The 24938-nt window shown below is 35.3% G+C and overlaps 1 protein-coding gene across 1 annotated transcript in view; it reads right to left on the bottom strand.

Annotated features, from left to right (window-relative positions):
• NECTIN3 (nectin cell adhesion molecule 3) overlaps window positions 1-24938 on the bottom strand; it is a 125313-nt gene that overhangs the window by 80142 nt on the left and 20233 nt on the right. The window contains exon 2 of the mRNA XM_049628153.1: window positions 6727-7068. Within this exon, the coding sequence (XP_049484110.1) occupies window positions 6727-7068 (342 nt within the window). The remainder of the gene's footprint in view (window positions 1-6726; window positions 7069-24938) is intronic.

Genomic DNA, 24938 nt, shown 5'->3' with positions numbered 1-24938 from the left:
ATGGGAAAAGTACATACAACACATGTAATGAACACTTTATAGTAAACATCTATGTAACCACCATACATCTTAATTAAAAAAAAAAAAAATAGCACCTCCCAAGTTCCTCAACATGCCTCTTCCTGACCTTGACACCTACCGGCCCAAGTATGAATCCATTATTGGAAATATGTTTTTGCTTACTTTTCATGATAGGTCTACAAGCAACACATGCAAACCTAAAAACAGTTGCATTTTACCTATTTCTGAACTTTACACAAATAGTATTGGACTATATGCATTTTTGTAACAGTTTTTCTTTGACTCAACTTTGTGTTCCTGAGATTAATTTATTTGAGAACAATTAGCCTTAGTTTATTATTTTGGAATTCATTTTTTTAACTTTTAATTTTTAGATCATTTAAATTTACATGCAATTGTATAAATTATTAATTTTAACTGCTGTACGGTTTATTTACCATTGGACATTGGCGCAGTTTCCTGTTTGGAGTAAATAATTTTATAAGAAACATTCTCATTCATGTACCTTGGCATATTTGTGCAGATGCCTCTCTAGTCTGTCCCTTATAGTGGAATTAGTACTATTTTTATTTTCAATTTTACCAGATAATGCCAAAAAAGCTTTTTAAGGTACCAAATTACTCCCAATATTAGAGCTCCTCTTGGTCCAAAGACTCACCACAAGTTGATACTGTCTGACTTCCCAATGTTTGTGAATCTTGTATGTATATAATCATATTATCATCGAGACTGTATTTTTAATTTCTTACATTATGAATGAGGTTAAGGATCTTTTCATGTTATAGGCCATTTGGAATTTCTTCTGCAAAATGCCTATTAAAACCAATTGCTTTTACTTACTGATTTGGGAAAAGAGCCCTTTTTTGATGATATATGCTAAAAAAAATACCCTTTACTGGTTTAGGATCTTTTTGCTCTACGATGTGTTTTGGTAAGCAGAAATTTTTAATTCAAATGTACCAAAATTTATCAGTTTTCAGTTACCTTTTATGGTTAACTGCTTTTATATGCTAAAAATTACTTCTCTACTTCTAGGCAAATTATTATGTATTTTTTCAAATAATTTCTTCTCTGCAGAAATTTTATAGACTGACTTATCTCTTCAAATGTTAAGTGATGCTGTTTGATAGTCTGTGTCTGATAACTCCAACATCTTGTATCTTTGCAGGTCTGTTTCTATTGTCTGATTTGTGCTGGCTGCTGCTTGTGGGGTCTTCTTTACTTGTATGCCTGCCTACTCAAGGAAACTATATGCCTGTGTCTGAATAATTAAGAGAGAAATAATCCGGGGTCTAAAATAAGGTAGTTTTCTTCCAGACTAGAAAAGATTGGACTTTTCTTCTACCAATCTCCTGAAATCTCTAAGCAGTCTAGGATCTCCTGAACTTATTAAGATCAGACCATTCAGGGGCGCCTGGGTGGCGACCAGTTGAGTGTGGGTTCAAGCCCTGTGTCAGGCTCCATGTTGACAGCTTGGATTCTGTGTGTGTGTGTCTCTCTCTCTCCCTGCCCTTTCCCCGCTTGCGTGCTCTCTCTTTCAAAAATAAAAACATTAAAAAAAATTTTTTTTTAAATCAGACCACTCAGGTAATCATAAACCTAGAAGTCTGTAAGAAGGCTGGTTTACTTCTAGTTTACTACTATTCTGAAAAATGTAAGCTTTGGATACCAAGTGAATAAAAGAAGGGTTACTAGACATCCCATCTTGAGCAAAACTACACTTAGAAGTTTGTCTCTGTTTTCTCAAGGCTCTCAAAATCTCAAAATCTCAGGTGTTTCTTCTGAATTCTCAAAAGCCCTCAGGTGGAATGCAGCTTTCAGTACTAGGCTTATTTCTGTTTTTACCTTCTCCTAGATTTTGGTCTAGTTAGATTTCTCACTATATTCTTACCTCTTTGAAGCTTTCAGTGGTATTTTATACTGCATCCCTCCTATGGGAGAGTTGGTCTGAATAACTTATGCCATCATTAATAGAAGCTTTTATCTTTGAGGAGCTTTAAAAAATTATTTTAAAGTCAATTTTAAACTGCTATTTTTGTCTCCTATGAAGGGAATAAATCTCCTAGTTGTAGATTGTATTGGCTTTCTGAAGTTACTTTTCTCATATACCTCAATATTTTAGTTAACTTCTCTGTACCCTTCCCTGTCCAGCACTTTTGCTGTTGCTTCCTCTTAAGATTCTACCAATGCCCTTCTGTACTCTGAATGGGGAGAATATGAAGTTTTCCCAGCCCTGTGTGAACACCAGAATTGTTGGTTAGATCTACTGCTTTCTGCTGGTTCTTTCCTCCACCTCAAAAGTTTCCTCTCACACATACACAGATCAGTACTAAACCAAAAAGACTTGAGAGTGCCCTTCTGTAGATCTCTGAAGCACGCACACTCTCTCTCTCTCTGATGCTCTCTGCTTTCCAGTATTCTCCTCCACAAATTCTAATCACCTGTCCTCCCTGAATTCCAATGTCTCTTTTACTCTCCCTGAAACCATCATTCTTTGCTTCAAATCCTTGTCAATGAGCTGTAGCCTGGAAACTGCCTAAAGAGGAAGCTAGAACATTGTAGGGACTCGCTTTGTTTTCCTTCTTTCAGGGATCATAATCCTACACTGCCTATTGTCCAATAACTAAGAACTTTCTTATTTGCCTGGTTTCTTGTTCTTAGAGAGAGGGTAAATCCAGTCCCTGTCATTCCATCATGCACAGCAATGGAATTTTTTTTTACTGCAAAAGCAATATTTCTAAAAATTGGAAAAACGGGAAAATTATCCACAACTACAATATCCTAATGCAGTCATTTTCACCTTCTTCCACTTCTCTTTATTTCTTTTTCTAGTTTCTATCTGGATATATATTTTTTTGCTCCCCCCCCCCCCAAGCAGCAACACTTTTCTTAACCATAATTCCAACAACTATGTAATATCCCATCAAGACAAGTAATCAACTAGGTACATAGTAATCAACTATGGGACACTTGTTAAATTTTCCCAAAGGTTTTTTGTTATATCACATTCCCTTAATTTGGGTTCTATTACTACCACTGCACTGAGACTCTAAGGTCACCACGTAAACTACAGGCTCAATATTTTTGTATGCCTATTTTCTTTGACTAACTTCACAGAATTTGATATTTTGATGCAGTTCTTCACATTCATTTCCCAAAGAACTAAGTACTAATGCCTTAAAGTATCTGCTGTAAGTAATGAATTACTTTCTGGGCTATGCATTTAGAATGATACTAGCTGTGCACCATCCTTAGGAAAACTGAAAAAAAATGGCTATTCAAATCATGTCTGTAGGGCTTAATTCTCCCTGTGGTAAAAGCTGCTAGAGAAATCTTAAAAATTTTATCTTGTCATCATGTAAGTAGTATTACTTTGCCTGAGTTTTTCTCAAAGCTCTCTTTATTTGTTTCTTCTAACCTCTGCCTTAATAAATACTGGGTCCTGGGGGCCTTCAGTTACTTTTTGCATCTGCCTTAATTAAAAACTTTTATCTGATATACACTATTATCCAGATGATCTCTAATTCAATTTTGATACAGGGCTTGACTCCACAGTTTCTAACTACCAACTAGTATTTTTTGCCTATATATCCTCAAACTCAATAAAACAAATGCTGAACTCATTATCTTAGCCTCCCAACCTCAACACCTGGTTTTCATTCAGACACGCCCACTGGAGTTAATAGTAACATAACTTATTCAATCACCAGGGTTCAAAACCTGTTATGCTCAAAGCTCCCTTGTTTCTTATATCCAATCAGTTAGAAAGTCCTGACAGTTATTCCTATATAATAGCTTCCTTCTTTCCTCAAGTGGCAGAAATTAGAAAATTAATTTCAAGTCTTCATGTCCTCATGGCTGAAGGATTATGATTTTGGGACTTCTTCATTCCAATCCATCAAAAACACCAGACCGATCTTCATAAATCACAATTTTCACCACATTACTCCCTAAATCAAGTCTACTATGAATTAAGTATCCCTATAAGCACAGTGAAAGCTGTGCTTCTCAAACTTTACTCTGCATATGAATCATTTAGCTATTCTGCTAAAATGTAGACTTACCATTCATTAAGTCTGGGAGGGGCCTGAAATTCTGTATTTCTAACAAACTCCCAAGTGATACCAATGCTGCTGGTTCAGGAACCATACTTTACACAACAAGAGTCTGAGAGTAGAAAAAGGGAGGCAAGCACAGTACCTTACACTAACTTGGCATTTCCAGTAATACAAAGCTCAAATTGCCCATCCTAACCTTCAAGTTACTTTAATGCAGTCCTACTCAACTCTCTAGCCTTTAATTCTTGTGCTTTATATAAATCCTATAAGCAATCAACAAATTATTCAGTGGTTCCACTAATGAGGGTTCTCAACAGTTAAGTGATCTCTCCTCTCTTCTCCTCTCCCAGAGGACACCCGGCAATGTCTAGAGACATTCTCAGTTGTCATAACTGAAGGACTGCTACTAGCCATCTGGTGCGCAGAGGTCATGGATGCTGCCAAACAGTCTACAATGGACAGGACAGCTCACTACAACAAAGAATTTCAGCCCAAAATGTCACCAATCCTGACACTAAAAAACTCTGCCCAAATGTGTATTGTTTTCTGCCTCCCTACACTGGCTCACTTGTTCTCCCTACACTTATTTCCCTTCTTCTTACCCAAAACCTACCCAAAATTCAAAGCTGACTCAACTATTTTTTTTTCTACACCACCTCTGTAGACTAAAAAGCTCACCAATCCATCCCTATCCTCTACTTAAATAACATTTAAAAGGGCATGACTGCTATATACTAGGAACCCTTGTAGGCTTTAGATAAAGTTAAATTTTAAAGTACATAGCTACAGTCCACCATGTGTTTCTAATGGAGAAAACACACAGTAAGCAGTGTGGAAACTACTGCAATAGACAAGCTCAAGATACAATGGCAAAAGAGCCAAAAACGAAAAACATCAAATTGCAAGGGGTTATATATTTCAACAATGGCTTCTAAAAGGATGTGGTCTGACGAATAGCAGTTAAATAGAAGAACGTGGGGCGCCTGGGTGGCGCAGTCGGTTAAGCGTCCGACTTCAGCCAGGTCACGATCTCGCGGTCCGTGAGTTCGAGCCCCGCGTCAGGCTCTGGGCTGATGGCTCGGAGCCTGGAGCCTGTTTCCGATTCTGTGTCTCCCTCTCTCTCTGCCCCTCCCCCGTTCATGCTCTGTCTCTCTCTGTCCCAAAAATAAATAAAAAAACGTTGAAAAAAAAAATTTAAATAGAAGAACGTAGGAGGAGAGAGACAGGAAGAAAAAGGCAATCCAGCCAGAAATAAAAACACATGTAAAACATAAACAGGTATTACCAGAACTGCAAATAGTTTATCATGATTATTAAATTTGGGTTGTAGGAAAAGTGAAGAAAGGGATGGAACAGAAGAAGCTAGAGATATAGGCATGGGTAAAATCGTGACTAGTCGTCCTATAAACAGTCTTGAGTTTTAAACCACTGAATATTGTATTAATTCAGGGGAAATTACTAAAATTTAGAGCAAAAAAAAGTTTATTCGCATGAGCTCCCTCTTCCACACATAAACGATTACTTTCTAGATACTGAACTTTTGTTGGGACCTTTTTTACCCTGATGGCCTGCACTTGATTTTTCAGATATTTATGCCTTGCCTCCTAATCAAACATTCCTCAAAAGTATCAATTTCATTAATGTGAGTTACATATCCCCACAGCTGTTAGGTCAGTGTTACAAACATATCAAGTCTTCAAGAAGTTAGTTTCATTTCTATTTTTAAATTGTATCTCTAAACATGAAAAAATATCTACCAAAGTTGGACAAAACCAGTTTCCTGCATTTCAGAGACCCTGAAATTATGCCTTTAAATACCAGGGGCTAGTTACTTTTTTTTGTCTCTGAAAGCTGGAACTAAGACCAACTAAGGAGTACAAAGAGTTTTTATGAGCATTTAACATCTGGAAGGAAAGTGAAGGAGGAAGGAGGAGGGGAGCTATCAGCAGGTGGGCAAACAGGTAGATGCAGAGAAAAAATCTCCTGTTAAAGGAGTACTATTCTGGGTGGAAATGGCTCAGGTTGCTATTACTCATTAATCCTTATTCTGTTATTCCAAAAGTATAAACCAGTATTTCCAAACTAGTGTCCTTTCACTGTAAGTGGTTAATAAGCTCATTTTAAATTCCACCATAGATTCTAACAGTTATCAGAAAAAGGCAGAAGATTGTTCATTACAATCAACAGCCCAAGATTCCAACAGCTATGAAATCCACAGGAGCAGAAATAAAATTTGATTTCAGAAACAAACATGAGGTGTATCAATGAGCTCTAAGACAATGGACATTTAAATAAATGGAAAAGCTTATTTAAAGATGGTAATTTAAAGTTTGAAAATTTGAGAACACTTAAAATATCAAAAACACCCAACACTTAGTATCATACATAAAAAATAATCTTTCATGAAGAAAGGAAAATAGCTAAGAACCACACAGAATCACATAAATGGGTAGGGTAGATACAGACAAAATTTTGTTTAAATTGAGAGGCTAGAATTACAGGATTTTAAGACAGAACTTGAAAAATCATATTTGAATTATTTAGAAACTATATATATATATATTTTTTCAATCATTTTAAATTCTTGAAATATTTTTATTATAATCCTTGCCACTACCACCAAAATATGTAATTCAAGCATACCTACCTAATACAGTTACGGTTGTAGAGGACTGAGCATTTCCAAGCGGGAATGTAACAGCTTTGCATATGTACTTTCCAGAATCAGAGAATCCTATGTTATGTAGAGTAATTGTAGCATCATTAAGTGAATAGTTTTTAAACAAGACTCTTCCCTGATATTCTCCTTGAACAGAGAATCCATACTGAGGATGATGAACTGCAACAGTCTGTGAACTTTTGCCATGGATCTTCTCCCATGAAATTTGTGTTATAGTTTCATTTACTTCAATTAAACACTTCAATGAAACATTCTTTCCCCATACTGCTGTGACATGTGGCTCCACAATAATTGGCCCAGCTAAGGCACCTATGGGGGAAAAAAATAGTTCTTAAAATGGAAATAAGTTATACTACCATCTGATCATTCTCCTCCCACCTCCTTCCTGTTTCCCTCTCTCTCCCACTTCCCCTTCTACAGGTGCTCACATGCCCATGAGCACGTGCACGCGCGCACACGTGTTTATGAATAAATAACAGGAAAGACTCAAAAGAGGTAGATGTTTTCAGGGCTGAATGTTAAATCCAAAGAGTGACTCTCAAATAAATCAAATACCCGCCAGTATGGCTGTAGTGGAAGGAAAAAGTGCTAGATTGGGCCAAGAATAAGTTTGGAAGATCAGTTCCCAGGCAAGCCTTCGGATGAGATCCCAGCCCTATTTGTTAGTTAGCAATAGATAACTACTACATGCAGGATCTGTTGAACCAAATATAATACCAAAGTGTCTTCCTCTAGAGGGTCCCTCTATCAAAAATATCTATAAAAAACTTAAGATAAACTAACTACCAGAAAACATTCGTTAAAACAACATTTATATAAATATGAAATCAATTTTTTCCATTTCATGAATGAAGAAAAAAAATTCCAAAAGCAAAAGTTAAAAAAAAAAACACATCAAACTTTTCCCCTATAATGCTGATTTCCTTCCTGAAAGCAATGAACCAAATCTAAATTATTTTAAGAGAAATAAGACTAATATTTATGAAAACGAAACTCAAGCAAGATGCTGCTCGTTGACAAGTATATTTGAACATATATACAAGCCCTTGGAGAGCTTATAACTCACATGTCTCCTGACAAAATAAATATTCAAATTCAGAAGTAAACCAATGTAAACACTCAAACATGGAAACTGGATAAACAATATATTATATAAATAGTATCTTTAAAATGTAGAGCTATGTCCAATTAATATTTTTAAATGAATCTAAAAATGTAGAGGGTATCACCTAAAATATAACCACAAAAAATGTGTTTTAAACATGTTCAAACAGTTCTAAACAACAACAAAAACTTTACACAATATTATTTCCATGAGCCCTTTAAGGGAGGAAAAAAAACCCATAAATAAATAAGTAAAATATAAGTAAAGAGACAGGCAAGCTGTATCATCCAAACCTAAATGAATAAAAACAAATAATAAAGAAACAAGAGAGCAAACTGTGTCATCCAAGAGATGACTGAAGGTATTAAAAAAAAGGACTGACATTTCTCAGTGACTATACGTAACAGCTATAGAAGAAAAAGGTTTTATTTAACCACTGCCCCCAAAAAGTATCAAGTCTCCCAAATTTATTGTGCTCTATCATGCTTTCAAGTATAGATAATTTCTAAGCTTTTAAAATTAAGCCAAGACATATAAAGTATTATAATGTATTTCAGCAAGCTATCATTAGCCTAGTACTAAACCAGAAAATATATAAATAAAAGAGCAATTTATGAATATTAAAAATTTCACATAATATTATGAAATAATACCCATCTTTCTATTAAAAAAAAAAGACACAATGACCAAGTAGGATATTCCAAGAATGTAAGGATATTTTTAAACTATTTACAACACTGAAAGCTCACATTGACTTTCTCATTTGATGCTGAAAAGGCATTCGATAAAATTTAACGTTCATTATCTGATTAAAAAAAGAATCTAACAACCAAGAAAAGGATTAATAATAAAATGGATTTTTCTTAAATCAGTGGCCATCATTACACTAAAATAGAAGAAGGCCTGCTACTAAAAAAAGATGAAGACAAAATGGCACAGTATCATTACCACTATTCATTGGAAATCCCAGTGCAATGAGGTAAAAAAAAAAAAAGAAGAAGAAGAAGAAGAAGGCGGCCAAATAAAGGGCTAGTAGAATCATATGGGTGCATATAAACACGCAAAATGTATAAAAATTATACAACATGGTATAAGAGGTGATAACCATTACAAATTTATTGTAGAAAATGACAATATTTGCAAACATTAACATTCCAAACACCCATGAATAAAGGTATAAAGAACCTATAAATCTGAGCAAATGATATGAATAAATGTAAGATATGTCATCTTCCTATAGGAAAACAATACTACTTGGACATCCTATCTCCCCATACTAACAAACAAATTCAATGCAATTAGTGAAAACTAATAAAAATTCTTGAAACTGGACTAGGGAACAGCTAAGAAGTATTTCAAAAACAACGGCCCAGTAGGAGGGAGGAGAAATACTAAAGTAAAATAATAAAAATACTAAATAAACACTAGATAAAAATACTAAAGTAAAAATAAAAAATACTATTAGTATCTGAAAATAATTTAAAGTACACAAATGCATATACATACATATACTGAATATATATATATACACACATATATACATATATACAACTTAAAATACAGAAACTGTATATATATACATACATACATACATACATACACACACACACACACACACACACACACACATATATAACGGTATTGGTATATAACCAAGTATTTTCTATGAGTAGATAAAGAATGAGTCAAGATGCTAATAAGAGCTAATTACTAGGAAACAGAACCCTGCTTCACACTAAACACAAACACACATGCACGTGCCACCACACACACACACACACACACACACACACACACGGACTGAGTATCTAAATGTAAGAAACAGCTACATATAACTTCATATATACTGACAATAACTGTATATTCTGGCACATAATGTTAGTTACTCTTAGGAAGTGGGATACTGAGGATTAAGGAAAGAACTATCAGTTTTTACTTTTTGTTCCTCTTTGATGTCAAAATCATGTATAATAAGCAATGCTCATAATAAAAGCAAATTAAAAATAAAAATAAACAGAATTATATCCTCCTGAGGTGAAAGTAAAGAAGAGATAGGGTAAGGGAAATGTTACAGACTGAGTATTTGCACTTTTCAAAGTTTTTATATTACAGTCCTAATCTCTAAAGTGATAATATCTGTAGATGGGGCCCTTGTGTGGTAATCAAGTTTATAGGAGGTCATGAAGGTATAGCTCCTATGGTGACATTAATGTCCTTATAAGAAAAAGAAGAGAGTTCTCTCTCTTTCCACCATGTGAGCACAAATCAAGAAGGTGGCTGTCTACATACAAGTCAGGAAAGAGTCCTCACCAAGAACGGAATCTGCACCTTGGTCTTGTACTTCTCAGCCTCCAAAACTGTGAAAAATAAGTATTTGCTGTTTAAGCCACCCAGTCCATAGTGTTTTCTTATAGCAATCTGACCTAAGACATCAAGTATCAGAACAACCTGGGAAGGACAGTGCTAATCATATCTCCTTACAGCCTGTAAGAACTATGGCCTAATTGAGCCATCATTACTAAAGGGAGTATTTCGAGACAGGAAAAAGAAAAAATGAATCCACCGAATCAAAAACATATTTTCAATATTTAAGTATATTCTACAATATTTAAATAGGGAAAGCCACTCTCAGAATAAAAGAATGAAAAACCATCTAGAAAAAAGGATGATAGATTTGATCAGAAAAACTAACCCCCTAGGGAACAAAGAGCTTGGTACATTAAACAAAAAACAAAAAACAAACAAAAAAACCCACTACAAATGGCTATTTTAGTAAGTGCTTAATTTTTTTAAGTTTGTTTGTTTGTTTGTTTAGAGAACACCAGCAGGGAAGGGCAGAGAGAGCAAGGCAGGCAGAGGATCCAAAGCAGATTCCGTGCTAACAGCAAAGAGCCTGTTGTGGGGCTTGAACTCACGAACCGTGAGATCATGACCTGAGCTGAAGTCGTCAGATGCTTAACTAACTGAGCCACCCAGGAGCCCACAGTAAGTGTTTAATTTTACTCTAAGTATTAATATAACTACCAGGTTTTTATTTTTCACCTTTTGTTTTAATATCTAGGAGAAAATGACCAATTCTTACTTTCCAATTTTTCTGCAAAATTTTTCTGAGTAGTTTTTGCTTGCTATAAAAAAGTAAACTTTGGCACAGTTTTCTGTTGCTTCAACTCTTAAACCTCTGAGCAAGGCTTTATATTACCCTGTAAGTATTGGTAATTTGGCTCTCCCCTAGATTCCACAAGCTTCTAATGATGTATCTCCTTTTTTGTGTTTGAGTTAGCCAGAGTTAGTTTCTATTGCCTGCAAAAAAGTATCTAATATATTTCCAATCCTAGACTAAACCCAAAAGTTAAAAACCACTTCTAAGTAAGATTTTCCTCCACAGAATCTTAAAACTGTAGAGAAACAGATTCTCCACTATGGTTCTTATACCAAAGTCACTGAATGCCTCACTTCTCAAGGTCTCCCAAACATTAAACCTCCCTCCTCCCCCACTTTCCCACATGAAGTGGAGTTTGACAAGAAAGCAGAGGTGTGTCCTAGAGATATACAAATGTTGATTTCTAAAGACCTAAATTATTTGAAGTTTTTTAATAAAGTTCTTTATTAAGAGTGATGTAAGTCTGGAATATAAAGAGGCTAAGGAACAGCAAAGAATTGAACCTTTCATATCTGGCAAGACCCTGCCTGACACTGTCGTACGGTGTTCCTGATTACTGCACACTCTAGAGGCCAAAGAAAAACAAAATACCATTTGTAGCATTGACTAATTAATTAAATTGGATTTATTGATCTTTCAGAGAGAAAAAGAGAGAAATCGGTGTTTTCCTCCTACCTGTAGCTCCCATGAAAACACTAGAACCATGAAAATAAAACTGGATTTTTCATGTATATTTGAATAGTCAGTCAAGATTTAGAGTGTAATGAGGATACAAATCATTTGGAAATGTTTTTTAAAAAGTCTGTGACAGAAAAAGAAAATATGATTCATGTCCTATAACTTCTATGGGTTATTTAAAAGCAAAAAGTGACTTGATGTTCATATTAGAGATCATATTAAAGTATCTGAAACAGAAATATAAAGTGACCACAGTTCACTTTCCTACCTCTCCCACTCCCAACAATGAACCAAAAAGTAATAGAAGTTATCACAAATCTATCTTTAATACTACCTTTAAAAAATGTTTTTAATTAAGTTTTTATTTTGAGAGAGAGAGAGAGAGAACAAGTGGGGGAGGAACAGAGAGAGAGACAGAGAGAGAGAGAAAGAAAGAGAGAATCCCTCTGTCAGTGCAGTCTGCAGGGCTCAAACTCATGAACCAGAGATCATGACCTAAGCAGAAATCCAGTCAGATGCCTAACTGAGCCACCCAGATGCCCCAATACTACCTTTTTTAATACTGTGATACTATTTTTTGTTATCACATCTCATTTCTCAACCTATGGAAATGGCAGGTATCTTGTCCATTTTAGGTCCCAGGATCTTCTAAATGTTACTTATCATCTACAAAATAGGTATATGCAAATATTCTCTAAATCAATTGTTTATTATACTCTATGTTCAACTACAAACAATACTTCCAAAAAGGTATGGATCCTTTCAGACTCCTCAGAATTTAGAATAATTTTTTTAAAGCAACAACTGAAGTACACATTTTTAAGAAACTAACAGAGGTATTCTCAACAATTTCAGCATACTTAAAGTTTAGATGAATCAGATTTATCACTACTACATTCAATAATTAATCTGAATTGTTTTAAAGTAATAAATGTTTAAGCCACATCAGCCTTGAAAATGTAACAAAAAATTCTTTTCTATAAAATACCCAAACAACACTCAAAACAGTAATAAGCATAGAAAAATGAAGTTAATTAAATAATAGAATGTAAAATCTATGAATAACTGCAAATTCTAATACTATTAGAATATGAAAGAATCTCTAGCTTCGTGTCATGTTTTAACTAGAAAGAGTAACTCTGGGATCACGGGAGGTCCTATATCCTAAGGACAAACCGGATGAGAAAACCCAGGACATGTATTTATCAGTATGAATTAGGTATGTACTTTTGTGCCAGGCACTGTTCTAAGTACTGGAAATAGTAGTGAAGAGATGTCCCTGTCTTTATGAAGTTTAAATTCTAATTGGAGAAAAAGAATTAAAATAAGATATCAGATAATAAGAACCAAGGAGGAAAATAAAGGAAAGTAACAGCGATTACTTTAGGGTACCATCATTGCCTTTTCTTGATGCAGGAGAGAAGATGGGGTTTGAATCAGGATAATCAAAGTGGTAGTGTTAAGCAGAGTTAAGCACAATTCTGGATATACTGTATTGTGAAAGAAAAACAAACAGGATTCCTGGTGGAAAAAAACACTGGGCCTAAGAGAAATAGAAAGGCCAAAAGTAGTCTATAGTTATGGCCTGAGCAAGTGAAATGATAGAGCTGACATTTACCAAAATGAGATTAGCAAGTGTAGCATTTTTAAGGGTCTGAGGTAGAGAGGAGTTCAGAACTGCAGTTTTGGACTTGCCTATTTCACCCATGGTGCATTCAAACACTTAAACGTTTGGAAGTTGAGTAGAATTCAAAAAAGAAGATGACAGAGTGTAGTCAGGGAAGAAGAAAAAGCACCTCGAAGAATCTTGCACCATAAGTAAACCAAGTACCTAGAAAAGGGAGAGTGATCAATTATTCCAAATACTACCAGTCAGCCAAACAAGAAGGACTAGTAAGTAACCAATGAATTTAGCAACTGCCTTAGTGAGTGGGGAGGATAAAAGCCTGACTGGTATAGATTTATAAGAGCATAGAGACTTCTGCCTATAACCAAGGAAAAGTAAGAAGATTTACCCTCTTGCTTGAAACAACCATTTCAAGACAATGATCAACAGGCAACAAAGAATATTGATCCTGAGAGACAGTAAACATACAAGGTAAGCCCAATAACTGGTCTCGTTTTACCACCTGGAGTGAATCTCAAGGCCTCAACGCCTTGAGAGAATCTAACAACCAATCTCCCTGAGTTCTATCCAACACTGTACAATCAAGGAAGAAAAAGAAACAAAAGGCATCTAGATTAGAAAAGAATAAAATAAAAATGTATTTGGAGAAAACAATCATCTGTGTGGAAAATTTGATAGATTGTCTACAAGAAAGCTACTATAACAAGGGCATTAAGCAGGGACAGTAGTCCTTACATAGCACTTAATATCAACATACAAAAATCCATTTTATTTCCATGTATTAGCATTGAAAAAATTGGGCATGGGGTGGGGAGGGATTTAAAACACTGCTGTTTAAAATAACATCAAGAAAAAACAAGAAATGGGGATAAATCTGACAGAAGTTATGAAAAACCCACAGTTAAAACTACAGAATTTGCTAAGAGAAATTAAAGACCTAAATAAATGGAAAGATAAACTTTTCTCACAGAAGACTTAATATTCTTATTAACATTAATTCTTTCTAAATTGAGCTACAGATTAAACACAATCCCAATCAAAATACAATCAGATTTTTTTAAACTTGACAAGTTCTTTTTCTCAAAATTCACATGGACATGCAAATGTAATTTTTGTACTTTAGATTGGCAAATATTTCTTAGGTATGTTACCAAAAGCACAATTAGTGAGTTTCATCAAAAATTTTCTACTCTTCAAAATATACTCTTAAGACAAGCCACTTAATGCGGAAAAAAACTTTGCAAAACATATTTGATAAAGGATTTATATCTGACAAAGAACCTGAATTCAAAACACTTATAAAGACCTCTGAAAACTTCATAAAAAGAAAACAAGCCAATTTAAAAAATGAGGCAAAGATCTGAAGAGACACATCACCAAACAGCATATGAATAAGTACTCAACATCATTAGGGACATGCAAGTTAAGACCACAGTAAGATACCACTACCCATCCATTAGAGTGGCAAAAATTAAAAAGACTGAGAATGTGGAAGAAGTGGAACCCTCCCTCATTGCTGGTTGAACTGCAAAATGGTACAACCACACTGCAAGACACCAGCAGTTTCTTAAAGTTCAACAGACAAGCACCATATCATCCACCCATTTCACTCCTATGTCTATACTCACTAGATAAAAAACTGTGTCTGTACATAGACTTGTACACAAATGTTCACAGCAACTTTATTCATAAGAGCCAAAAACTGGAACCAACCCAAATGTCCACCAACAAGAGAATGAATAAACAAATTGTGGTATAGTCATATGCATATATGTATATATTAATAGATATGTATGTACTAACACATATGTATATACTAATACATATGTATTAGTATACACATACTATTCAGCAATAAAAAGAAATACCCACAACTAGGAAGAGAAGGGATCGTCCTCAACTTGATAAAGAACAATTATTTTTAAAAACCCTACAGCTAGGGGCGCCTGAGTGGCTCAGTCGGTTAAGCATGTGACTTCGGCTCAGGTCATAATCTCACAGTCCATGAGTTCGAGCCCCGCGTCGGGCTCTGTGCTGACAGCTCAGAGCCTGGAGCCTGCTTCAGATTCTGTGTCTCCCTTTCTCTAACCCTCCCCTATTCATGCTCTATCTCTCTCTGTCTCAAAAATAAACGTTAAAAAAAGTTAAAGAAAATAAAAAATAAAAATAAAAACCCTACAGCTAATATCATACTTACGTTGAGAAACTAAAAGCTTTCCCAATAAGATCAGGAACAAGGCAAGGATGCCTCTCTGTTGTACCTTTACAACATTATACTAGAAATTCCAGCTAATGTAAGAAGAAAAGGAAATAAAACGTATCCTGATTGGGAAAGAAGAAATAAAACTTTGTTCACAGATATGATTTTGTACTGTAGAAAATCAGAACTGACCAAAAACTCTTCAAGCTAGTAAGTGGTTACAGCAAAGGTGCAGGATACAATCACTTTCCTATATGCCAGCAATGAAAAGTAAAATTTCACATTAAAAACACAGTATCATTTACATTAGCACCCCAAAAATGAAACATTTGGGTATAAATGTTAACAAAATATGTACAAGATCCATGTGAGGAAAATTGCAAAACTAATCAAGGGTATCAAAGAAGAACTACTAAACGTAAACATATTCCATGTTAATGGGTAGGAAGACTCAATATTGTCAAGATGTCAGTTCTTCCCAACATTACCTATAGATTCAACATAATCCCAGGCAAAATCCCAGCAAGTTACTTTGTAGATATTAAACTGATCCTAACACTATATGGAGAAACAAAAGACCCAGAATAGCCAACAAAATATCAAAAAAGAAGAACAAAGTCACAGGACGAACACCACATGACTTCAAGACTTAGTATAAAACTACACTAACCGAGACAGTGTGGCACTGGTGAAAGAATAGACAAATAGATCAACAGAACAGAGACCCCAGAAATAAATTCATACGACTCTAATCAATAGATTCTGACAAATGAGCAAAGGCAATATACCAGAGCAAAGAGAATTATTTTCAACAAATGGTATTGGAACACCTGGACATCCACATGCAAAAATAAGAATCTAGACCAACTTTATACACTTCACAAAAATTAACTCAAAATGGATCACAAACCTAAATGTAAAATGCAAAACTATAAAATTTCTAGAAGATAACACAGGAAAAAACCTAGATTATGTTGGGGATGGTGATGACTTTTTAGACACAACACCAAAGACATGATCCAAGAAAGATAATGGAGACAAGCTAGACATGATCAAAGTTAAAATTTCTGCTCTGCAAAAGACACTATCAAGAGAATGAGAAGACAAGCCACAGACTGGAAGAAAGTGTTGGTAAAAGACATTTATACTAAGGGGCCAATATCCAAAACACCCAAAGAACGTTTAAAACTCAATAATAAGAAAAAAAACAACCCAACTGAAAAATGGGAAAAAGACCTTAACAGACATCTTACCAAAGAAGATATACAGATGGCAAAAAAGCATATGAAAAGATGCTCAATATCATGTCATTAAAGAACTGCAAATTAAAACAATTAGATACCATTACACACCTATTAGAATGGCTAAACTCCAAACACTGGCAATACCAAATGCTCACAAGGATATGGAGCAACAGGAACTACCATTCCTTACTGGTGGAAATGAAAACTGATACAGCCACTATGGAAGACAGTTTGGCAGTTTCTTACAAAACTAGATACACTCTTACATTACAAACCATCAATTGTGTTCCATTGTATTTACCCAAACAAACAGAAAACTTACATCTACACAGAAATCTACACGTGGGTGTTTATGGCAGTTTTATTGAGAATTGCCAAAAACTTGTCAACACAACCACTGTGTCCTTCAGTAGGTGAATGAATCAACTGTGGTACAAACAATGGAGTATCATTCAGTGCTAAAGAGAAATGAGGTATAAGCCATGAAAAGACATGGAGGAACCTTAAATGTATTATTGTCAGGTTAAAAAAGCCAATCTGTAAAAGCTACATACTGAATAATTACAATTATATGATATTTTGGAAAAGGCTAAATTATGGAGACAGTAAAAAGATTAGTGGTTGCCAAGGGTTGGGAGAGGAGGGGGAAATGAACAGGTATAATATTGAGAATTTTAAGGGCAGTGAAACTAACTCTGCATAATACTATGATGGTGGATCCATGTCATACATTTGCCAAAACCCACGGAACGTACAATACTAAGAGTGAACCCTAATGAAAACTATGGCCTTTGGGTGATGATGATGCAGTGTCAATGTAGGTTCATCAACTGTAACAAATGTATCACTCTGGTAGAAGATGCTGGTAGGGACTACTGGGGGGAAGGGTGATGAGAGTACACATGGGAACTCTCTGTACAATCCACTCAATTTTGCTATGAACTAAAACTGCTCTAAAAAAGTGAAGTCCCGGGGTGCCTGGGTGGCTCAGTCGGTCAAGCGCCCAACTCTTGATTTCAGTTCAGGTCATGATCTCATGGTGCATGGATTTGAGCCCCGCAACAGGCTCTGTGCTGACAGCGTGGAGGCTGCTTGGGATTCTGTGTCTCCCTCTCTCTCTGTTCTTCCCCCACACTCACTCATTCTCTCTCTTAAAAGTAAATAATACATTAAAAATAAATAAAGTCTATTAAAAATTTTATTTTTTAACGTTTACTCATTTTTGAGACAGAATGAGAGTGGGGGAGAGGCAGAGAGAGACAGGGAGAGAGACACAGAATCTGAAGCAGGATCCAGGCTCTGAGCTGTCAGCATAGAGCCTGACATAGGGCTCAAATTCACAAACCGTGAGATTATGACCTGGGCCAAAGTCAGACATTTAACCAACTTAGCACCCAGGTGCCCCTATTAAAAAATTTTAAAAGGAATATTTATATAACCAAATACAATAAAAGGAAATAAACTGATAACATGCAAAACATGGATAAATTTCAAAACAATTATGCTGAAAGAAGATAGAAAAAATACATAAAGTATAATTCCATTTATATAAAACTCTAGAAAACGCAAACTACAGTGACAGAAAGCAGATAGGTGCTGGCTTAGGGGAAGGGGGACAGGAAGAGATGAGATGGATGATTTATAGATGACACAATACAACATTTCACTATCTTCACTGTAGTGACGATTCAACAGGCATACATCTTTGTTAAAACTTACCAAATTGTACACCTCAAGTAGGTGCAGCATATTATAGGTCACTTATACCCTATGAAGCTGTTTTATATAAAAATGAGAATAGAAGACAAACTGGAGAACATTTAGTATATAAAGAACTCTTGAGATGATTTTTACTATAAAGAGAGACAACAGCTCAAGAGAGATTATATATCAGGGAGAGTCTTTTTTAAATGGGAGCTATTATAGCATATATTTATGCTGACTGAAATGACTGAAAAACAAAATTTATGAGACAAAAGAGACCGGTTAAAGTGATATCTTTGAGGAAAAGGGACTGTGGGACAGGACTGAGGGATATCAGTAGGCATCCATCGTGCATCAGTTGTAGCTGCCAGAGTCTACCCTTACAGATTGGTAGTAATGGTGGTTAAAGTTCTTTTCTGACTTCTTACGTTTGTTCTTTAAAAAGAAAGGATTGCATGTGAGGATAAGAGATGATGTCTAGAGACTTAAGAAGATAGAAGTGTGAAAACAGCTATGGGAAAGAGCAGATGGAATGAAGCAAAAGTACTCAAAGTGTGACCCTTGAGAGTCTCCAAGTCTTTTCCAGGGAGTTAATACAATCAAAACTATGTTCACACTCATTCTATAATGTTATCTTTTTCATTCTGTTCTGCCATGAGTATACAATGGATATTCTAGAGGCTACATATGATATTCAGCAGGTTAAATGCAGAAGCAGGTATGAAAATCCAGTTGTTATTAAGATAGATGTTAAAGACATTTGCAAAATAACGAACTATACCACTCTTACCACTAATTTTTTACAGAAAATACTTACTTTTGGGGGTGGCTAAGGGGCTCAGTCAGTTAAAAGTCCAACTCTTGACTTCAGCTCAGGTGATGGTGTCAGCTCTGTGCTGACAGCGTGGAGCCTTTTGGGATTCTCTCACTCTTTCTCTCTCAAAATAAATAAATTTTAAAAATACTAATTTTTCATAAAAATATTTGTTGACATGTAGTGACTATTTTTTAAAGTTTTAAAATGTTTGTTTATTTTTGAGAGAGAGAAAGACACAGAATCCAAAGCAGGCTCCAGGCTCTGAGCTGTCAGCACAGAGCCCGACACAAAGCTTGTGTCACAAACCACAAGATCATGACCCGAGCCAGTCGGAGGCTTGAATGACTGAACCACCCAGGCATTCCTGTAATGACTATTTTTGAAGGAATTAAAGCATTTAAAAATTACTCAGTTTTAATATTTAACCAAGTAAGTATTGACAGATAAGATCCACACTAACAAAAGCTTGTGATAGTCATCAATAATTTTTTAAGAGTATAAAAAAGAACCACTCATTAGGAAAATGTGGTAGTTCCAAGAACTACCTGCAGTTACTACCTTTGAATTATGATGACGTTAATCAGCATTCACTTGCCTGAGTAGAGGCATGGAATGGGCAAACTAAGATTTAACCCAGGTTGAGAGTTTTACCAGGCTAGCACAAATAAAAGATGAGCAAGGGTTTGATGGCAAAGAAGTGATTTCAATGATAGACTACAGACTGTCAGCTGGTCAAGAAGGGAAGAAAAAGAATAGAATGAAAGGATTATAGAAACCAATGTAGCTAAAGAATTACTGGAACTGAAGTACTAAATAAAGTGAGGTGGATAATGTTAGGCAGTGGGGAAGTCAATTTCTCTGACCTCAGTTTTCACATTTATGAAATGTCTCATCCCTTTACAGTTGTATAGTCCTAAAAATTGTCTGTTTTTACATACCATTTTATTGGACTTTTAATTTTATTGTTTCATTTGATCCCCACACTCCATCCCTCCCCCCTAAAAAGCATACTATGAGGTAAGATAGGTAATTTTTGTTTCCATATGACAAATCAAGAAGCAAAAGGGTTATTAAAAAAACTTAACCTGGGTCATACAAATAGTAAGAGACAGTGTCATCTGTCATAGCGGAATCAGGGAAAGCTCTGCAATAGGTAGAATTTAAGCTCTGCCTTGAAGACTTAAAGATTTTCATAGGCTGGGAAGACCAATGCAAGCTAATCAAAGATCCAGCATGAGGCCAAAATACAGAACGTAAGACTGGAGGGAAGGTTGAATTCAAAATGAGTAAAGGGCAGTAATCAGAAATGACACAGTAGAGAAATAGAACTAATAATGCTTTGGCACAATGTTTAACAATTCCTAGAATCACACTGTCCCAGCCACTACCCACAAGTGGCTATTTAAATTTAAATTAATTGAAATTAAATAAAAGTTTAAATTCTGGTTTTCATTTACACTAGCCATATTTCAAATGCTCAACTGCCATACATGGCTAGTAACTATGCTACTCAAGAGTACAGCTGAATAACATTTGTTTCACGGCAGAAAAGTCTTAGATAGTGCAGTTCCAGAATGGAAGTTTAATATAAGTTAACTTCTAACTAGTTAGATTACTGTAATAATGATTTACCCATAATCAAACATAGGGAATAACAGGTGCAAGAGATAGCAAACTTCTACTCTACTATTTCTATATATTAACACTAAATATAAATTTTATCCCACTGTATCATATCATCTTATCTTCACATAGTAACTTCAGCCTTTACAAAATGCTGTAAAATGTTGTTTCCACCATCTATTCTCAATCACTACCTTTAAATTTCAAATAAAGAAAATATCTTGATTTAACCAATCAACATAAATACAGCTTCTCTTTAGTTTATGCTTAAAAGCACAAATTCCTTTGTATTTTGAGAACAGAAGCGCAAAATCTTAGATCAGGAAGAAAACGTATAGGAATCTGATCTAATCTCATTTTTATAGAGACATTTGAGGTGATCTGCCCTTAAATAGCTAGTGGCAAAAGACAAACAAGAAGAAAGCTTCTGGCTTCAAAAAGTAATCCTGGCAACTCTACCATGCTGAGGCACATTATAAATAAATTTTAGTATCTATAAGGATATTAGTGAAGACATTCAAAAGCTCAGTGATTTTCAAATTAAAAGGTGGAGGGGCTGGGCCGGGCGCTGGAGTTTTAAGTCAGCACTACTCCGACCAGAAGTGGAGTAGTGGGAGAATGGATTTTCATAACAATTACTAAAAATTTGCTCTTTCAATCCCATTACAACCTGTGAAATTGTGGCAACTTTTAAAAACTAATGAAATTATGAGTTTTAATCCTAATAACATTTATTACCCCAAATACTATAGTAATTATCTTAGGTTTTACTGTTATTCGAGCAGTAAAATCTATAATCAATAACTAGCAATTTTCAAATGAAAGAATTGTTTAACCATACTAATGAACTTATTTCCGATCCTTTAATTTACTTGAAGCTTATTATAAGTGATACACAAAAAACAGAAGCCCTATGAATATGTACTCTCAGATTTTTTCACATTGTAAAAAAACAGGTGCTTCAAAGATAGTGATTATCAATTCTCATAAATGACAGCCTTCTATAATGACCCATGTAAAAATTTATACACATTCATATGACATGCATTAATAATCCAAAAATCTCAAATTTACTGTTGTAAATAAAAGAGGCATCTCTAAACAAGTACATGGAGTTTATGGTTTAGTAGTACATTACTTCTGAGACCTAAGAATGAGACTTAAATTGTGAATGATAACAGGGTGGAATGAAAAAGCAAGAACTTTGGAGTCAGACTAACCTAGATTCAAGACAGGCATCTAAATTTTACCAGTGTGACCCTGGGTACTCAACCTGTTTTAACACCTATAAAATGGGACTATCATCACCTAATTAACAAGGTTTCAGTAATTTTTTTTAAAAAATTCAAACATGGGAGTGTGCACTAACCCCCAAAGGAAGAACGGCTAGAATTGTTTGAGGTCCAGTTAGAGCTAACACCTAATTCTATAGCAGCACCAATCTGCATGGTTATATGATTTTTTTTCTCTCCAAGCATCACTAGTAGCTGAAAGGTAAGAATAAAAAATCTCTGGAGCTGTACTTGAATTAGAGTTAAGATTTTACAAGGTGAAAGTTAGGTAAGGGAAAGAAAGGTAAGTGAAAAACACTGCAGCAAAGGATTAGATATTACAAGTCTAGGTTGAAAAAATGAGTGAGCTAATATGGACCAAAATACAGCAGGTATGGCACATAGTAAGAACTCAAGTATTTACTGAGTTTCATTCACTGAATACTAAGTTCTGGTACTATCATGTATAGCCTGAGATTTCCAAGAGCTGAGAATCTAGAAGAGAAAATAATGCTTCTAAGGCAATGGATGGTATGGGTAGAGTGACCATATAATTTGTTAGCCAAGCCAAAACACATTTTTTTGAGTGAAAAGGAAGTGAAGGAGCATTATTGATAATTATGTCAGAATAACAGTTGCCTAGACATTCTGAGACAAAATGGGATACATCCGCTTTTAAGAGTGCCAAAGTATGTTGACTTGGGAGAAGGAATGAGTAATGTAATGTTTGTACAGTGTTTGTACAGTTTGTACAGTGAGAAAACCCCTTCTAAAAAGTAAAATTTTCAGGGCACCTCGGTGGCTCAGTTAGTTGAGCGTCAAATTCTTGATTTTGGCTCAGGTCATGAGCCCAGAGTCATGGGATCAAGTACCAAGATGGGCTACATCATTGAGTGTGGACCTGCTTAAGTTATTCTCATTCTCTCTCCCCCCACCCCCCCCCTCTACCCCTCTCCCCAACTCTGCTCATGCTCTCTAAAATTAAAAAAAAAAAAAAGACTGCTAAGTCTGAACTAGTGATTCTGATTTTATTTCTGTAAATTTGTATAGGAGTAATGGAATAAGCTGGATTTTAGGCAAGATAAGTTTTTCCAATCAGAGAAAAAAGCACTACAGAAAAGAGAACAACAGTAAAGAGATTCACAGAAACATAAAATGAAAGGAGAGTTTAGAGAAATCAGAAAAACCCAAGTATTGGTAATTTAGTAACAGAGATGAAGCCAGAAAGGCAAATTCTTAATTCAGTTTCTTTGTACATCCATTTTGTTCACTAACGCTTATTTAACACCTACCTCCATTGATCAGGCTTTATGCTGAGGAAGGACAAGGAGAAACATTCCTTACCCGTCAGGAGCTAAAAGCCAAATCAGGGAAAATATAAACAAGCAGGAGAAAAAAGAAGTAATATTGTAGAGTGAATATTTAGGAAGCCAAAAAATTGTGGGGGAAAAAAACCACAGATACAGAAAGAGCAATTAGGAGTGTAAAGCTGTGATTATGATCTTATTTGGAAAAAGGTACTTTGCAGATATAATTAAAAATCTCAGGATGAGAACATCCTGGATTATCCAAGTGGGCCCTAAATTCAGTAACAAGAGTCCTTATAAGTAACAAACAACAAGGGAAAGACAGACTGTGGCAACGGCCATGTAAAAACGGAGGCAGAGTGAGTTATGCAGCCAAGGAATGTCTGTGGCCACCAGAAGCTAGGAGCAGCAAGGAAAAGAATCTGCCCTAGAGAGCTTTCTGGAGGCAATGTTGCACTGTGGACCTCTGGATTTTGGACTCAGGTACTCCAGAACTGCAAGAGAATACATTTGTTGTTTTAAGCCACCAAGTTTTTTAATAATTTGTTACAGTAGTCCTAGGAAACTAACAGGAGGTTACTGCAACTAAAGTAAGCATGAGACAATAAACGCCCAGAACCCCAGAACGAGAGTAGTGACCATACACATGGAAACAGAGATGTTTAGACTTACGGGGGGGAGTACAATAAGAATATTTCAAAGGACAGTGCTTAGAATTTCTATCAGAGCAGTTCACTTTTATACATATAAAACTGTTGAAAGGGAAAGAAAATGGAAAAAGGGGGCTGAGTATTCTCAAACTAGATGTCTACAGTCATTTTCAGCACTGTTTGCAATTTGGCCTTTCTTCTGCATTCTGGACAAAAGACGGACAACACTAGACCACCCCCCCAATTTATACTATAATCCTATCACCCTACTCTCTTCTATCCTAATTTCCATCAAAATAATCTCAGCTGCAAATACTCACTATCCTTTGAATCTCCAGTTAAGCTCTTTAATTTAGCATTCAATATAGCAAACAATCTCCAAAAAAAAAAAAAAAAAAAAAAAAGCAGGTTTTAGTTACTTTTTTCCACTGTCTCCAAGATGCGGATCTTTTCCATCTCTGAAATTGGCCTGTATATATGCAAACTTGGTTATTATTCCTATTAGCCTGATTGATGATACGCAACTCTATGACCTATGACCTTTAAGCAATAAGAAGTATATGTTCCACTAATTTCTTCTAGTAAGATCAGGATAGCACCAGAATAAAAACTTCTAGAATGGATATTAGAGGCTGGTAAGAAAAATCTCAGAGACAATGGTTTTGTGCAATAAAGAGTTAACACAGTGAGCCTAAACTGCTATCCATAAAAAGGCCTTCATGCAAGGATGACCTTTGGCTAGTGATGAGGAATCACTATTTGGGAAAGTTCCCACCTTAATTGATAATAGCGG

Source organism: Panthera uncia, chromosome C2 (genome assembly GCF_023721935.1).
Source record: "Panthera uncia isolate 11264 chromosome C2, Puncia_PCG_1.0, whole genome shotgun sequence".
In the NCBI taxonomy this organism is placed as follows: domain Eukaryota; kingdom Metazoa; phylum Chordata; class Mammalia; order Carnivora; family Felidae; genus Panthera; species Panthera uncia.
Note: the sequence above shows the minus strand (reverse complement) of the source record. Positions and strands in the feature narration are given on the sequence as shown.